Raw genomic sequence first — 16771 nt, 5'->3', positions numbered from 1 at the left:
GCTCTTTCATGGACTCATTTACATGTGTACTATCCAATTCCATCCCCTCCCACCCAAAATTAATACAGACGGTAGGTAAGCTCCATGACAGCAGGGACACTGTCATGTCCCCAGCACTTACAGCAGTTTGACAGATTTATGATTTATGGTTGGAATATTCTGGTCAAAATTCAAATAAGAGGGAAATAGATTGTTTCAAGTCTCAAAAGCTGAAACCTAGAATACGGCAGATATCACACTAATTTAGAAACAATATGAACCGTCCATCAAAGCATTTATAGTGACGTGGTGATTAACTCCCTAATATCCATCCCACCCCAGTGCCAAGAGGAAGCCCACTTAGACCACAAGTCAAGCACAGGTTGGGGGATGGGCAGACATAGGCCAGTTTGGGCGGATGAGACACAAAGAACTAACTGCTCAATAACAAAAAAACGAACAACCCAATCCAAAAATGGGCAGAAGACCTAAATAGACATTTCTCCAAAGAAGATATACAGATGGCCTACAGACACATGAAAGAATGCTCAACATCATTAATCATTAGAGAAATGCAAATCAAAACTACAATGAGATATCATCTCACACCGGTCAGAATGGCCATCATCAAAAATCTAGAAACAATAAATGCTGGAGAGGGTGTGGAGGAAAGGGAACACTCTTGCACTGTTGGTGGGAATGTAAATTGATACAGCCACTATGGAGAACAGTATGGAGGTTCCTTAAAAAACTACAAATAGAACTACCATACGACCCAGCAATCCCACTACTGGGTATATACCCTGAGAAAACCATAGGTCAAAAAGTGTCATGTACCACAATGTTCATTGCAGCTCTATTTACAATAGCCAGGACCTGGAAGCAACCTAAATGTCCATCGACAGATGAATGGATAAAGAAGATGTGGCACATATATACAATGGAATATTACTCAGCCATAAAAAGAAATGAAATGGAGGTATTTGTAATGAGGTGGATGGAGTTAGAGTCTGTCATACAGAGTGAAGTAAGTCAGAAAGAGAAAAACAAATACAGTATACTAACACATATATACGGAATCTAAGGAAAAAAAAAAAAAAAAAAAAGGCCATGAAGAACCTAGTGGCAAGACGGGAATAAAGACACAGACCTACTAGAGAATGGACTTGAGGATATGGGGAGGGGGAAGGGTAAGCTGGGATGAAGTGAGAGAGTGGCATGGACATATATACACTACCAAATGTAAAATAGATAGCTAGTGGGAAGCAGCCGCATAGCACAGGGAGATCAGCTCGGTGCTTTGTGACCACCTAGAGGGGTGGGAAGGGGAGGGTGGGAGGGAGGGAGATGCAAGAGGGAAGAGAAATGGGAACCTATTGTATATGTATAACTGATTCACTTTGTTATAAAGCAGAAGCTAACACACTATTGTAAGGCAATAAAACCTACAGAGACTGGAACACAGAGGCAATTCTTCATGCCCTCCCAGAACATTCTGTCTGTGTCGGGCAGATCCTGGTTGGACCAGGCAGCATTCCTTGGGTTTTTATGACAAAGTGTCTCAGGCAGTCGTTCCCAATCACCTGGGAAGCTTAAACAGGAAAAAGCCCCACTCCTAGATTCTAATTTGGGGGGTGGAGGTGGGGAGGGAAGGTACCTTTTGTATTTTTCCCTCAATACTTTTATACTTTTAACTCCATTAACTTAGCCTGTATCTGGCAAAACAATAAATATGCAAACTCTTCTTCAGTTATCTCAAAGTCATCTCAAAGTCTACGTTAGGGGTATTCAAACCCAGTAATTGGATGTGCAGGTAATCAGGCCAAGATCCGGCTGATCTGATGTGGCTGGCAGGGTGGAAGACACCCCAGCTTCCTTGCCCTTCCATGTGCCTCTCTCCTGAAGCCTCTTGCTTGCTCCAAGGGGGGAATATTCCCCCCCAAATAATGGCCAATTTTCACTGAAGGACATGGACTCCTTAGCTGAAGAGATTTTTAATATATTGATGAAGTAGGGTGATGAGAGATGAGCTCTATTGTCATTCCATTTGAATTTAATCAAAATGACAGCTCCTTTGGGCACAACACTTCCAGCCTTAGGAATGTCCTCATAATCAAAACCAGTCCTTACTGAGTGCCAGCTATGCGCCAGGCCCCCCGCTTTTAGCATCATATTCAATCACGACTTTAATCCCCACAGCAACTGCATGAGGCCAGTGGTGTCATCACTTCCATGTTGCAGACAAGGAAGCAAAGGCACCCAAAAACGTTAGGGAGCATTTCCAAAGTGACACGGCGGATCACCAGCAAACCCGTGGTTTGAACGGGCGTGGCCTGACTCCAGAGCCTGTACCCTCAGCCACAGGGCTTCACTGCTCTTCTCTTGTACCAGAAAGATCTTGACTCTCACCTTTCTGTCTGTCCCGCTGGTGATGATCTGGAACTCTTCGGGGTGGTAACAAACACACTGGAATAAGGTGTTAGCCAGGATCATCTGATTCCTCCTAAGACGCCTGAAAAACAGATTCCAGAGCTGTGAAACATGACTTTCTCTTCCTGAGAAACCTTATTGACTATTTTCTTAAAAAAATAAATAAATTTATTTATTTATTTATGGCTGTGTTGGGTCTTCGTTGCTGCACGTGGGCTTTTCTCTAGTTGCGGTGAGTGGGGTCTACTCTTCGTTGCGGTGTGTGGGCTTCTCATTGTGGTGGCTTCTCTTGTTGCGGAGTACGGGTTCTAGGCGCACGGGCTTCAGTAATTGTGGCTCATGGGCTTAGTTGCTCCGCGGCATGTGGGATCTTCCCGGGCCAGGGCTCGGGCCCGCGTCCCCTGCATTGGCAGGCGGATTCTTAACCGCTGCGCCACCAGGAAAGCCCCCCTTATTTACTATTCAAACTGGATTTGGTAAAGCGTGGATGTGGGCTGGTTGATTTATCCCCAGTAGAGTTCCTGTGAGTCTGCCCACTCCACTCAGCAACCTCCCCTTGCACCTGTTGGGAGCAGTCAGAAGACACTGGCAGGGGCCCTTTTCTAAAGACGAAGCACAGAACTCAACGGGAAGTCTCAAGTTCCAGTGAGAAGGAAGTAGGAGAAGCTGAACTCAGTATCAACCTTCTGTCTTCCACATTCGGGACTTTATTCCTGAGGCCACCGTCCTGAAGTGAAGGTGCCTACAAGCTGAGTAGCAAAGTGTGGGGGAGGGCTTTTTAAAAGTGGGTATTCTTGGGCCTTACCTCTCCCTAGATTTGGATCAGTCAGGGGGACGAGGCCAGCAGATCTGCATTTTTAATCAGCATCCCAGTTGATTCTGCTGTGCACAGTGGGTTGAGAGCCACTGCTTCAGATACGATACCAAGACACACGTAAATATCCCTTCTCCTTCCACAGCCCAGGAGGCTGGGTGGCCATGTCACAGGCCAGGAAGTTTTCAAACATGGAAGATGAGCTGAGCAATTTTAAAGATTTTGGCACAAATGACCCAGATGTTCCTGCTACACACAGGGAGGATTTAAGGATTTGAGCTGGTCACAAACCACCCACAGAAACAAGTTCCGACCTACCCTTCTAGTTATATATTTTCCCAATGGGAAGTTCAAGTGCAGGCTAACATCTTCTGTAAGTGTGACCCTGGGACCAGCACCAGGGGCATCATTTGGGAGCTTGTTAGAAATGCAGAGACTTCAGGACTTCCCTGGTGGCGCAGTGGTTAAGAATCCGCCTGCCAATGCAGGGGACAGGTTCGAGCCCTGGTCTGGGAAGATCCCACATGCCGCGGAGCAACTAAGCCCGTGCACCACAACTACTGAGCCTGCGCTCTAGAGCCCGCGAGCCACAACTACTGAAGCCCGCGCACCTAGAGCCTGTGCTCCGCAACAACAGAAGCCACAGCAAGGAGAAGCCCACGCACCACAACGAAGAGTAGCGCCCGCTCTCTAACGCAGCCATAAATAAATAAATAAGTAAGTAAGTAAATAAATAAATAAATAAATAAATGTATTTATTAAAAAAGAAAAAAGAAATGCAGGGACTTCCCTGGCGGTCCAGCGGTTGAGACTCTGCGCTTCCCCCTCAGGGGCCGCGGGTTTGATTCCTGGCTGGAGAACTAAGATCTTACATGCCGTGCAGTGCAACAGAAAATAAATAAATAAATAAATAAATTTTTTTTAAAAGAGAAAAAGAAAGAAATGCAGAATCTCGGGCACCGCTCTAGACCTACTGAATCAAAATCTACATTTAAACAATATCCCCAGGTGGTTCGTATGCATAGCAAAATTAGAGACACACTGAGCCAGAAGACAGAGCCTTGCTTTGGTTTTTGTTTTTTAATGTATTAAATAAAAAGTGTCCTGGGAATACCCTGGCAGCCCGGTGGTTAGGACTCCACACGCTCACTGCCAAGGGCCTGGGTTCGATCCCTGGTCGGGGAACTAAGATCCTGCATGCCGAGTGGTGCAGCCAAAAAATTAAAAAATTAAAAAATTAAAAGTGTTCTACCTTTGCCTTTTTTTAATTTAACTTTTTAAAAATTTTATTGAAGCATAGTTGATTTACAATGTTGTGTTAATTTCTGCTCTACAGCACAGTGACTCAGTTATACGTATATATTCTTTATCATATTCTTTTCCATGATGGTTTATCATAGGATAGTGAATATAGTTCCCTGTGCTACACAGTAGGACCTTGTTGTTTATCCATTCTGTATATACTAGTTTGTATTTGCTAACCCCAAACTCCCAATCCTTCCTTCCCCCACCCCCTTTGCCTTTAGTTCCATTGTTTTCTCCCCAATCTAGAACATTTCATATCCTTTTGCAATATCTCTATATAGACATCTGTCTGTCTATCTATCTATCTATCTATCTATCTATCTATCTATCTATCTATCTATCTATCTACCTATCTCTTTCCTCCCATCTCTGTACTTATTCAAGTCTCTCTAATGCAGTTACATACAGGAGTGAGGCATCTTAGTGGTAGAGGGGTGGTCGGCTGGGAGAGGGGTTGGAGGAATAGGGTATAATTCTAAATAAAAGACACAGAGCAAACATGCTTATAGTCAAAAAAAAGCATCCCTGGAAATCCTGTGAATTACTCCAACAGTCACGTTCACATGCTTTGGTCCAGTTAGCTTAGAGTCAGGCAGTCTACGGGGGTTACCATACACTCACAGAATAAGAGGTCCTTGAGAACGTGGCAAATTGACGGCACCGCCCCACTCCCACCCGCATGGCAAGCTCACTCTGGGCTCGACTGGACAGTGCGGAAGGACCAGAGGAAATGCTTGCGTTATTTACATGATTGCCTTTCTCCCCCTTCTAGAAAATTCTTAGAGTTGCATTAGTGTAAGTTAAACCATGTCTCACCCTGTATATCTGGAAAGCTACTTCCCTATCTGTCCAGAAACTTCTCACATCCAGCTCTTCCTGGAAACTCTACCCTTTCCACCAGTATCTGTGAACTCTGAACAGCCATGGGGATGAATGGCTTCTGACGAACATCCCTTTCCTGTTGCCCAAAGTAAGATTTCTACCCTTTGTTTGAGTCTTCCCTCGAGTTCAATAAGATGCTGGAATTGGGTTCTGCATCACTCGGTCCTCCCCATCACTGGTACCTACACGAGGTCCCAGATGATGCAGGTGCCGTCCGTGCTGGCCGTGACGCACTGCTCGTTGCTCTTCGTCACCCTGATGCAGGACACGGAGGACTTGTGCTCCTTCAGCGCCTCCTCCAGCTTCCGCGTCTGGTGGCCTATCTGCCACACCCTCACCTGGAAGCCACAAAGCACAGGCTCTCGATTCCAACTTGGGAATTCTTGAAGGGGGTTAAAATAAATATAAATAAAAAAATGAAAAGATTCCCAGAGCTTTCTCACCTCCTGGGCTGACCTGTTTTTCTAATTCCCTGTTCTCATCTCAGTTGAGGGAGGTAGGGATGCCAAGTTGCAGGGCGGGAATATTCTTCCGTGGAGCCGGGGAGATGCCTACCGGGGAGATGCCTACCAGGGAACCTACACCTGTTTTTCCTTTAGGGCTGAGAAATATATCAGACACCCGCTGCTAAAACCAGTAATGCAGGGGCTGCTGCTAAACCGAGTGAAATAACATGTCTGCTCATTTCTGCTGAGCATTGCTTTCAAATTTCTGCTGCCATCAGGGAATCTCTTGGGTACCCAGAGCCATATTTAAACTTTCACACCAGCTGCTCAGTCTCAATCATTTAAAATCAGTGGTTCTCAACTCCACTGAAGCCAACACCCACTTTCAGTAACAAATATTGTCTAATACCCCTTTGCTATCTTGAAATGAAATGCAGAGGTGATACAACTACCTACACACAAAATTTCGAAACTGTCAGTATGATGCCCTAACTGTAATAAAAAGGGTAAGTAAAAAAGGAAAGTTATTTGGTTATAACAGTAGGGCCTGTAATGGATAAACGCTCTGTCACAACTATACCAGAGAACATAATAATGTAGTCAGATGCTTCTTATAATGAATGTGTTGGACTTCTAAAAAATAAGAAGAGCAGAAATTATTTTGTGTAAGTGATATAAGACAACAAAGGAGCCATAGTCTAGTTGAACACTAAACTGAAAACTAGTGTTGGGGTCAGTAATAACAGACTAACTTATTCGCACCTGACAAGAGGGAAATAACCTTAAGTGAAGTAAGAAGAACATTCAAAGACACTTTTCTTAGTCAAGAAGATGAGGAAGCATGAGGTTATCCCAAATGAGCCGGGCCATCTTCCTTGCTATGGTGTTCAAATAACTCAGTATGCTTTGACATGGGACAGGGTGACGACTATTGCCAGAGAAAACGAGTCCACAGTCCTGAATGTATGCAGGCAGGCAGTGGTTCTCTAGCAAGGCTGAGGCGCAGATGCTCTAGCCAGCGTGGCGTGGGCACCAGCCAAACAGCGCAGGACTGGAGCTTTGGATGTGCCGGCCATTAGCTGTGGGATGGCAGGGAGGTTTGGGTATAAAGTGGTGGGATTAGGGTCTTCGCAACTCAGGTAACGGCCATTTACCAATGAAAATGGAAATAAAATACTTAAGAGTGCCTTAGCGACCCCAGTATTCAGACCAGTGCACCCCTGCAGACCAGCAGCAGCCCTGGTCTCCAGTACTTACAGAGACCTTGAAGACTATGTCTCTTGGAAGAAAAGGTCTGGAGTAGCTGTGGGGAATGGGAGCGGGCATTGTGAAAAGACTGCTGATCAGGACTGGGGGCGACAAATCTGTTTTGTGCGTATTCCCTCCTGTAACCCTCCTCAGCAAGGTCGATGCCCCCAAAGGCTGAGGGAGCAAGCAAGGATGCTGTGGGCGTTAGCAACAGCGTGGCTGAAGGGATGAGGGAAGGGAACAGAGCCGCGAGGGTGGTAATGGGCAGGGCGATGGTCTAGGATGAGGTGTGTCTGTGGAGCATCTGCAGGGTTTTGTCCATGGAGATGTCCTCTGAACGTGAAATGCACACCAGGTTCTGAAGACTTCGTACAAAATAGAGTGTAAAAAAATCTCACTAATTGGAGTATTGCTATCTTCACTTTATACTTTACTTTTACAGGAAACTGAAGCACAGAGAGGTTAAAGCACACACCCTAGGTCACACAGCTGGGAAGTGGCAGAAGTGAAATCTGAGCCCAGGCAGTGTGGCCCCAGAACCCAAACATTCAGCCACTAACAGGTTTGATCCAAACTCTGCCAAAGGCTACGTGAAGATGCTGTATCTTTCTTCTCCCTGGGTTATTCCTATGATAGCATGGGGAAAGGAAAGGAAAAGGGAAACGTCCTACGTTGAGAGAGGGAAGGCTTTGGGATAGGAAGAAAGCTGGAGAGTAGGGGAGGGGAGACACTGAGATGAATTTGTGAAAGATGTTTTAGGCTCCTTGAAATGACGGAACGAAAAGGTCAAGTGTAATAATTTTGAAATGATGGTCGAAGCATCTGGGTAGATTAAAGAATCGATTCTAAAAATAGCATCTCCTTTAAAAGATGAGATAAAGACAATTGATATAACTGGTTTTCGAAGGAGAAAAAAAAATATTCTAAAACTCTGGCAAAACACCAACTTGGATTCCTAGCTCAATTCCCTGTAGAATGATTTCAAGTCTGTATCCTAAATGTCCTTTCTGGGAACAAAAATATTGATATGCATATTTATATTATTAGAACTTTAATTTATGATGTATTTCAGAGTTTCATCAAAAATCTTAATTTGGTCCCGCCTGATTCCTAGTACAGGTGAAAAAATCAAATTGGTGGCCTGCTATGAGGCAGTTGCTCTAAACCAAGGGCTATTTTAAAAGGATTCTGCCTTTGAGAATAATACCTCCCCTTCCCCACCGCCGCTGATGACCCTTTTACAGTCACTGGTGGTGGCGATGGCCGTCACTCCAATCCTGTGGGCGTTGTTAATGACGTACATCAGCCGGCCTGTCTCTGGGGCGAAGGCTCGGATTTTACCGTCATCCCACGCTGGCACGAAAGGGAAACAAAGGCAGGCAGGATGAGTATAGTCACGCTCTCTGCAGACTGCGGCTCTCTTAAGTCATAAGTGAGAGACAGGACTGGAGGCAGTGGTGGTGATGGAGGGAAGAGGCCGATCTCCCACCAGGTGCCAGGAATCATAGCCCCCTTTTCCCTGATTCCCCAAACTGGCCACACCTCCTGAGGGAAATGAGCGACTTGCCTTAGTTGAACCTGCCTCCAGGTGAGCCCCATCCCAGGAGAGAGAAGCGGGAGGCCAGCTCCCACCTCTCCCATGAGCCGCAAAATTTGCACATTCAAGCAGCTGGTTGATCATGCCTCTGGGATGTAGAACTTAACACCTGCAAATAAATGTTGGCTTCCCACCCCTCGCCCCCATTTAAACCCGTTGCTCCTTCTCCCACTCCCATCATCTTCCCCATCTCAATAAAAGTCGCTACCATCCATCCAGCTGCTCAAGCCAAGAACTTCAGAGCCATCCTTGATTCCTCTCTATTCCATCCACCCAACCCAACCCAACCTCCGATCCGTCACAAGTCCCATCAGCATTACAATTTGAAAACAGTAAATCTGGCCATATCTCAACCCTTCCCCCCTGGGACCACCTTTGTCCAAGCCACCAGCATCTCTCTCCCGGATTATTATAACAGCTTTCTCCCTAGCCTGAGACTCTTGCTCTCCTGCAATCAATTATTTATGCAGGGGCCAGGGTGAACTTCTTAAAATCATGTCACCTCCTTGATCAAGAACTTTCAAAAAGCTTTTCCCACTGCACTTGCAATGAAAACCAGCTCCTTAATTCTCTACAGTAACTAGTCTCTGCTCCCTTCCTACCTCTTCAACTTCCTCTAATACCACTCTCCCTCAACCCTGACCCCAACCTTACCCTCTAAGCTTCAGACGCACTGGTCCTCTTTCTAGTCCTCAAACACACCAAGTAATTTCCCACCTCAGGGCCTTTGCACTTGCTGTTCCCTCTTCCTGTTATGTTCTTCACCTGGCTGGCTCCTTCTCCTCACCTTTAGCATCAGCTCTGCACCTTAGCGATTTTAAATAGGATGCTCAAGGTGGATCGCATTTCAGCCAAGACTCAAGGCAGTGAGGTGGTGAGGGAGTGAGTCATGGGGCTCTCTGGGGAAAGAACATTCCAGGCAGACTGAACAGCTATAGCAAAGGCCCTTTGTGTAGCATAGAAAGAGCAAAGAAGCACATATGGGGCTTCCCTGGTGGCGCAGTGGTTGAGAATCCGCCTGTCAATGCAGGGGACACGGGTTCGAGCCCTGGCCCGGGAAGATCCCACATGCCGCGGAGCAACTAGGCCCGTGAGCCACAACCACTGAGCCTGCGCGTCTGGAGCCTGTGCTCCGCAACAAGAGAGGCCGCGATAGTGAGAGGCCCGCGCACCGCGATGAAGAGTGGCCCCCGCTTGCCGCAACTAGAGAAAAAGCCTTGCACAGAAACGAAGACCCAACACAGCCAAAAATGAATGAATAAATAAATAATAATAATAAAAAAAGAAGCACGTATGGCTCGAGGGGCTGAGCGGTAAGAGACAAAGTCAGAGGTGAGAAGGTGGGGCTGGGGGAGAGAAGTCGGAGGGGGGGGGGGGACCTTGCAGGCAATTGCAGGGACTTTGTCTTTTATTTTTAAAAAGGAAAAGAAACGTTGAGCCCTAGAAATGGCACGATCTGACTTACACTTTAAAGAGTTTTCTGGCATCTGTGTTGAGAGCAGATCGGGGGAGAAGAGTAATGGGCAAGAGTAGAAGCAGGGAGTCCTGGCAGGAAGCTACTAGAATAATCCAGGAGAGAGAAGGTGGTGGCTGAGAGGAGGGTGGAGATGATGAGATGGATGGGATCTGGGACATACTCTGAAGGGGGAGCCATCGGGGGAAGCGGGGGTGCGGTATTAGAGGAAAAGAGCAGGTGATGGTGACTCCAAGATTCTTGACCTCAGGGTTTGTTAGTTCTAAGTGTAATGTAAGCCAAGAGCTTCTGGTGACCAGTATGTGGAGAAGACACACCCCAGGGGAGAATCCAACATGAGGAGACAGAGCCAAGAAAAGAGGGGATGAGATGGGTTTTATTTTATTTTATTTATTATTATTATTATTATTATTTTGGCTGTGTCGCAGCATGTGGGATCTTAGTTCCCCAGCCGGGGATCAAACCCGTGCCCCCTGCAGTGCAAGCGCAGACTCCTAACCACTGGACTGCCAGGGAAGTCTCCTGATATCACTGTTTAAATAGCTGTCCCTAAACACCCACTTGACTTTTCATTCATGTGAACCAGTGAATTCACTTTTGACCACTGGGGAAATCTGTATATGGATTGAACATAAACAATATTAAGAAATTAGGATTTTATAGGAAAATGTTTTTAGAGATGCATACTGAAGTATTTAGAGGTAGAATATCATGGTGTCTATAATTTATGTTAAAATATTTTGGCATAACATAATCAATTGAATTAAAAATAAATCCCCTTGGAGCTGTAACTTAGTTTAAGTAGTTTTTAATCTCTTGAACAACAAAAAGGGTTCTCACTCAAGTGCCCTGGACTCGCTAAGGCCTCAAATCCACTTTGTAAATGAATCACCGAATTTCCTTGCTAGAGAGAAAGCAACATGCTCTCTGCAGCAATGCGGGGGAAGAGAGATTGCTGCTTGGTAACTCCTAGCTCAGAAGGAATCCCAGCTGGACGGGAATTCCAAAGAGAGGCTAGATGGACAGTGGGAGGCTCTTCCAGCTCATCCCCATGTCGAGCCTGGCAGGATAAGAATGGCGAGAACCAAAGCCACAGCCGGAGCCCGAAGCCAAACCCTGGCACACCGACCTTACCGGAAATGATGCTCTTGCCGTCCCTCATGAAATCGATGCCACGGCAGGTCATGTTGGGTACAGTGATCCGCAGCAGCTCCCTGTTGGACAGCGTGTGCCACACCCGGATGTCCTTCTTGGCACAGGTGGCAAAGAGCTCAGCGGTGCCACTGCAAAGAAGCCACCAAGAGGATAAGGGATGCCAGCCATACGAGATGCACATGTTTCTCAGGTGCCGGTTTGACACTAAAATGGCCTTCACGAGGATGTAGGGACGGATGCCTTTAGACACCTATTATCTCAGGCTTGATGGCCTTACGGACTTTTTGTGTAAAACGGCATGTGATGCCCTCAAAGCATCTGTGGACAGTCTTTCATAGTCTTGGGACTTCCCCGGCAGTCCAGCAGTTAGGACTCTGCAATGCCACTGCAGGGGGCACGGGTTCGACCCCTGGTCGGGGAACTAAGATCCTGCAAACCACGCGGTGCGGCCAAAAAAAAGAAAAATCTTTCGTAGTCTTTTCTCTTACGAAGGGTTGGGACAAAGTTGCTCAAAAGGAAAATGCCAATTTAAAAGTCTTTCAGTGTCCTGTTGATGGCAATTAACACATGAGAAGAAATACATCTGTGGAATATTTATATTAAAAGAGACTAAACAAACCTTTTCCTGTAAAGGAGACAATCTTGTTAAAATCTCAAAGAAGAAAATGACAAGGGCTCTAGAATTCATGTTTGCAGACAACCCAAAATACTTCTTTGCTTAGTTATGAGAAAATATGAGATTGTGAACAAGGAAGAGAAACCCAAAGTAATTGGTCTGTTGGGGTTTTTTTTCCCTCAATGGACAACTCGTAAATATAATGAAAAATGTCCAAAAAATTACAGATTATTCCAATTTGAGAAAAAGGAGTCATACCAGGGTACGATAAAGACCATCTGCTTTATAAGTATGCATTTCTAGGGACTTCGCTGGTGGTCCAGTGGTTATGACTCCCCGCTTCCTCTGCAAGGGGCATGGTTCCATCCCTGGTTGGGGGAAATAAATTCCCACATGCCACAGGGCGTGTCCAGAAAAATAAAGTATGCATTTCTAGCTACAGTCCTTGTGGAGACTGGGCTTTTAGATTTAAATATCTCTCAAGAAATTCCTACCTATCAGCATAAGCACATCCATAAAAAGAGAGCCCCTCTCTCTTAGGTTAAGATCTACTCACTTTGGAATGAATGGAAAAATAAGTGGATCTTTTCCACATATTTAGCTTTGGGGCTCAGAGGTAAAATTATGATACTGGACTACTACCTAGAAACAGCAAGTTCTGGGACTTTCCTGGTGGTCCAGAGGTTAAGACTCCACGCTCCCAATGCAGGGGGCCTGGCTGGGTTTGATCTTTGGTCAGGGAACTTGATCCTGCATGCATGCCACAACTAAGACCCGTAGCAGCCAAATAAAATATATAAATATTTTTTAAAAAAAAGAAACAGCAAGTGCTGGAACAGGAAAGCAGGAGCTCCTTGCCAGGCACTTCTGATGAACAGAGATCAAATCAAGCCAACGTTAGAGTGTTAATATTTATTGAAATAAGAAATGTTTTATGTCAGACACTGCCTTCAGTTAATGAGCTCCTCCTTGGGGGAACATGAGCTCTTTTTTTTTTTTTTTAATTCATTTATTTATTTTTGGCTGTGTTGGGTCTTCGTTGCTGCTCATGGGCTTTCTCTAGTTGCGGTGAGCGGGGGCTACTCTTCGTTGCGGTGCGTGGGCTTCTCATTGCGGTGGCTTCTCTTCTTGTGGAGCACGGGCTCTAGGCGTGTGGGCTCAGTAGTTGTGGCTTGCAGGCTCTAGAGCGCAGGCTCGGCAGTTGTGGCGCACAGGCTTAGTTGCTCTGCAGCATGTGGGATCTTTCCGGACCAGGGCTCGAACCTGTGTCCCCTGCATTGGCAGGAGGATTCTTAACCACTGCACCACCAGGGAAGTCCCAACAAGAGCTCTTAAAGAAGCATATGGACTCCTATGAAAATCAAATATCATGGAATGAATCCACCTAGAGAACTTGCCAAATTCTCCCTCCCTGAGATGGACAGTCCACTTCCTCAGGAATTAAGCCTAGTCCAAAAACGTCCTGAGTTTAGGATCTGAGAGATTAAGTTCCAAATTGATTGGATCAAGATGGTGCACTAAGTATGTGTGCTCCTTCCCACCCAGCTAAAATCCCACTCCTGGGGAGTTCCCTGGCGGCCCAGTGGTTAGGACTCAGAGCTTTCACTGCCGTGGCCCGGGTTCAATCCCTGTTCGGGGAACTAAGATCCCACAAGCTGCACGTTGCAGTCAAAAAAAAATAAAAAAATAAAATCCTACTCCTGGGCATATATCCAGAGACATACACTTGTAATGTTGGAGCAGTGAAGTGGTCACACAAACTTCCCACAGATAACATTTATAAAAGCCAGATAAAATGAACAACAATAAGAACCAAAAATCCTGAAGACAGGGCTTTCCTGGTGGCGCAGTGGTTAAGAATCTGCCTGCCAATGCAGGGGACAGGGGTTCGAGTCCTGGTCCAGGAAGATCCCACATGCCACGGAGTGACTAAGCCCGTGTGCCACAACTACTGAGCCTGCGCTCTAGAGCCCACGAGCCACAACTACTGAAACCCGTGAGCCTAGAGCCCGTGCTCTGCAACAACAGAAACCACCTCAAGAGAAGCCCATGCACCGCAACAAAGAGTAGCTCTCCGCAACTAGAGAAAGCCCGCATGCAGCAACGAAGACCCAACGCAGCCATAAATCCATAAATAAATAAATAAATAAATGTATTTATTAAAAAAGAAAAAAGAAATGCAGGGACTTCCCTGGCGGTCCAGTGGTTGAGACCCTGCGCTTCCACTGCAGAGGGTGTGGGTTCGATTCATGGCTGGGGAACTAAGATCTTACACACCGTGTGGTGCAACAAAAAATTAATTAAAAAAAAAAACTGCCCAAATTACTGTATGCCAGCTGAATTCTACATGTAGGGGGGAAACCTCAAAAGGAAGAAAAAGCAGGCAGAGACCAGAGAGGATACTATTTTTCTTTTTAAAAATTTTATTGTTTTTTTTTTCTTTCTTTTTTTAATTTTAAGATTCTATTTTTGAGGACAGAGCTCATGGGATCAATCTGAGAGTGTTTTACCTTTTTACCTTTAGCTGAGCACAGTACATTCACCAACTGTGCTCAGTTTGGGTGGCTGAAAGCTGAACTTTATAGGCTTAAAGTGACTGCTAGCATGTTTCTTTTGGGGATATAAAATGTTCTAAAATTAGATTATGGTGATGGTTGCACAACTCTGTAAATATGCCCCTAGGAAAACCATTGAATTGTACACTCTAATGGGTGAACTTTATGATACGTAAATTATATTTCAATAGAGCTGTTAAAAAAAAAAAAAGAAAAGAAAGAAGTACAAAACCTAAATAAAGACTACATAAGAAATTGAAAAGGTATTTAAAAACTTACCCTTACAAAAGGCACCAGGACCAAATAATTTTACAGATTGATTCTACCAAGCTCCTTAGCAAAAGAGAGGAAAAGTGATACAGAAAGGAAATGACCAATTTTCAAATAAAGATTCACCTAATGGGAGGTACCAGCTATTTTCACTATTAGAAATATTTGGAAGAACCTAATCACAAAGACTCATGGAACCAAAACTACATTTTGTGATCTTAAGGATCAAGTTTTCAAAGAGAGTCTTGCTACCTATGGAACAATGACTTTGAGTTTTGTAAATTCAAGTGAAACACTGAGGAAGTTGAGAGCAAAAACTGTGACCAACCTCATGGAACAAATCTCACCAAAGACAAAATAGGTTTCAAATTCAAATAATGGCAAACTATGACTGTAGCTCTTTTTGATATTAAAACTGCTGATGGTTATTTGTTTCACTGGGTTTGTGAGGGATTTACCAAGATACACAGCAACGAGATCCAGAAGAACTCAATCTTATGACCACTGCCATCAGGCATGCCAAATCTGGAAGACCCAAGAGGTGCAAACAAATGACTTGAAAGATGTTTGAAAAAAGGCACTACTAAGCTTTTCTCCAGACAGTAGTGGGAAAACAGAAAAGTTTTGCCCGTCTGTTCACCATTTCCATGATGGATTTATTAGAAAAGCCAACATTCTAAAGAGGCCCAAATTTGAATTATGAAACGAATGTAGCTGCTTGGTAAAGACAATAGAAAGCCTATTAAAATAATTTGCTACAATAGAAAAATTTCAGGAGAAAAAATAATTTATTATGACTTATCATGATCGATTATGTTAGTTGGTATTGAAAGTATATTAATAAAATTACATTTCCTTGCACCCAGCACCAAATCTCCACGTTCTTATCATTTTTACTGTCTTCTACTTACAATGGAAAGACAATGTCCTCAACAGCTTCAAAGTGACAAGTTGTAATGAGAGTCTCTTTGAAATCTGTGAAGTTGACACGGTAAATGTGTGACTCTTCTGTTCCTACAAAGAACTGGTGTCCTTCCCCTCGAAGTGTGATAGAAGTGATGCCACCTTGTAACTGGATTTTCCTTTAAGGAGAAGCAAAAGGAGAAGCAGATTTCCTCAGTCGATGAGTATTTATTAACTGTCCGAAGCATTACAGAGGACACATATCAGGCGTGTGACCTGGGACATGCCTTTGAGGGGGTGGCATAGTTGGAAAGGCAGGGGTTACAATATTAAGTGCCCATGGTCAGCAAAGGGAGAGACCGACATGGTTTACTATAGTCAGGGGACCTTATCTGTGAAATGTGGTCTGAAATGGGTCATGTAACACAGGTAGGATTTAGATAGAGGGAACATTCCAGGCAAGCAAATGGGCACAAATGACCCTGCCAATTAATTAAACACTTTATTTATTCCATTTCTGGGAAATAATCCTAAAATCAGGGGAAAAACTCTTTATGTCAAAGAATGTTATTATAACCTTATTTAAAAGAGTAAAAAGTTGGAAACAACCTAAGTATCCAATTGTATTGGAATGGTTAAATGATCTATGGAGCAGTGACTTCAAAAAGTATTTGCCTGGCCACTAAAACCATGTTTAAACGGTTATGGAGTATACATATTTTACCACCATAAAAGATTATGTAGTAATATTGAAACTATTTATGATGTTTGTATTAAGTAAAAAACCAGAATACAAAAGTTTATATCTTAAAAAAGTACAATTCTTTTAAAATGTATATGAATAACACGGGCAAGAAGAAATAACAAAATGTTAATAGTCACTATGTTTGCCAGAACTTTCAGGGGTTATTTTTTCTTCTTCCACCTTTCAGATATTTCAGATCCCCCTGTTCCCCAAATGTTTACTGAGTATGAGCTTTCTTAAAAAAAGAATATATAAATGAACGAGGCCCTCGAAACCCACCCTTGCTCTGCAGCTAACTTAGTTTTGACAATGAAAATCCAGTGAGGGTTCTTGTGCAGGGAACGAGCATGGG

General features: G+C 44.4%; 1 protein-coding gene across 1 annotated transcript in view; it reads right to left on the bottom strand.

Annotated features, from left to right (window-relative positions):
- CFAP52 (cilia and flagella associated protein 52) overlaps nucleotides 1–16771 on the bottom strand; it is a 36566-nt gene that overhangs the window by 2983 nt on the left and 16812 nt on the right. The window contains exons 8-12 of the mRNA XM_036837180.1: nucleotides 15683–15853; nucleotides 11310–11458; nucleotides 8312–8457; nucleotides 5597–5748; nucleotides 2389–2491 (exon numbers count right to left, since the gene is read on the bottom strand). Of these exons, the coding sequence (XP_036693075.1) occupies nucleotides 2389–2491; nucleotides 5597–5748; nucleotides 8312–8457; nucleotides 11310–11458; nucleotides 15683–15853 (721 nt within the window). The remainder of the gene's footprint in view (nucleotides 1–2388; nucleotides 2492–5596; nucleotides 5749–8311; nucleotides 8458–11309; nucleotides 11459–15682; nucleotides 15854–16771) is intronic.

The sequence above is a fragment of the Balaenoptera musculus genome, chromosome 20 (assembly GCF_009873245.2).
Source record: "Balaenoptera musculus isolate JJ_BM4_2016_0621 chromosome 20, mBalMus1.pri.v3, whole genome shotgun sequence".
NCBI classification, from domain to species: domain Eukaryota; kingdom Metazoa; phylum Chordata; class Mammalia; order Artiodactyla; family Balaenopteridae; genus Balaenoptera; species Balaenoptera musculus.
Note: the sequence above shows the minus strand (reverse complement) of the source record. Positions and strands in the feature narration are given on the sequence as shown.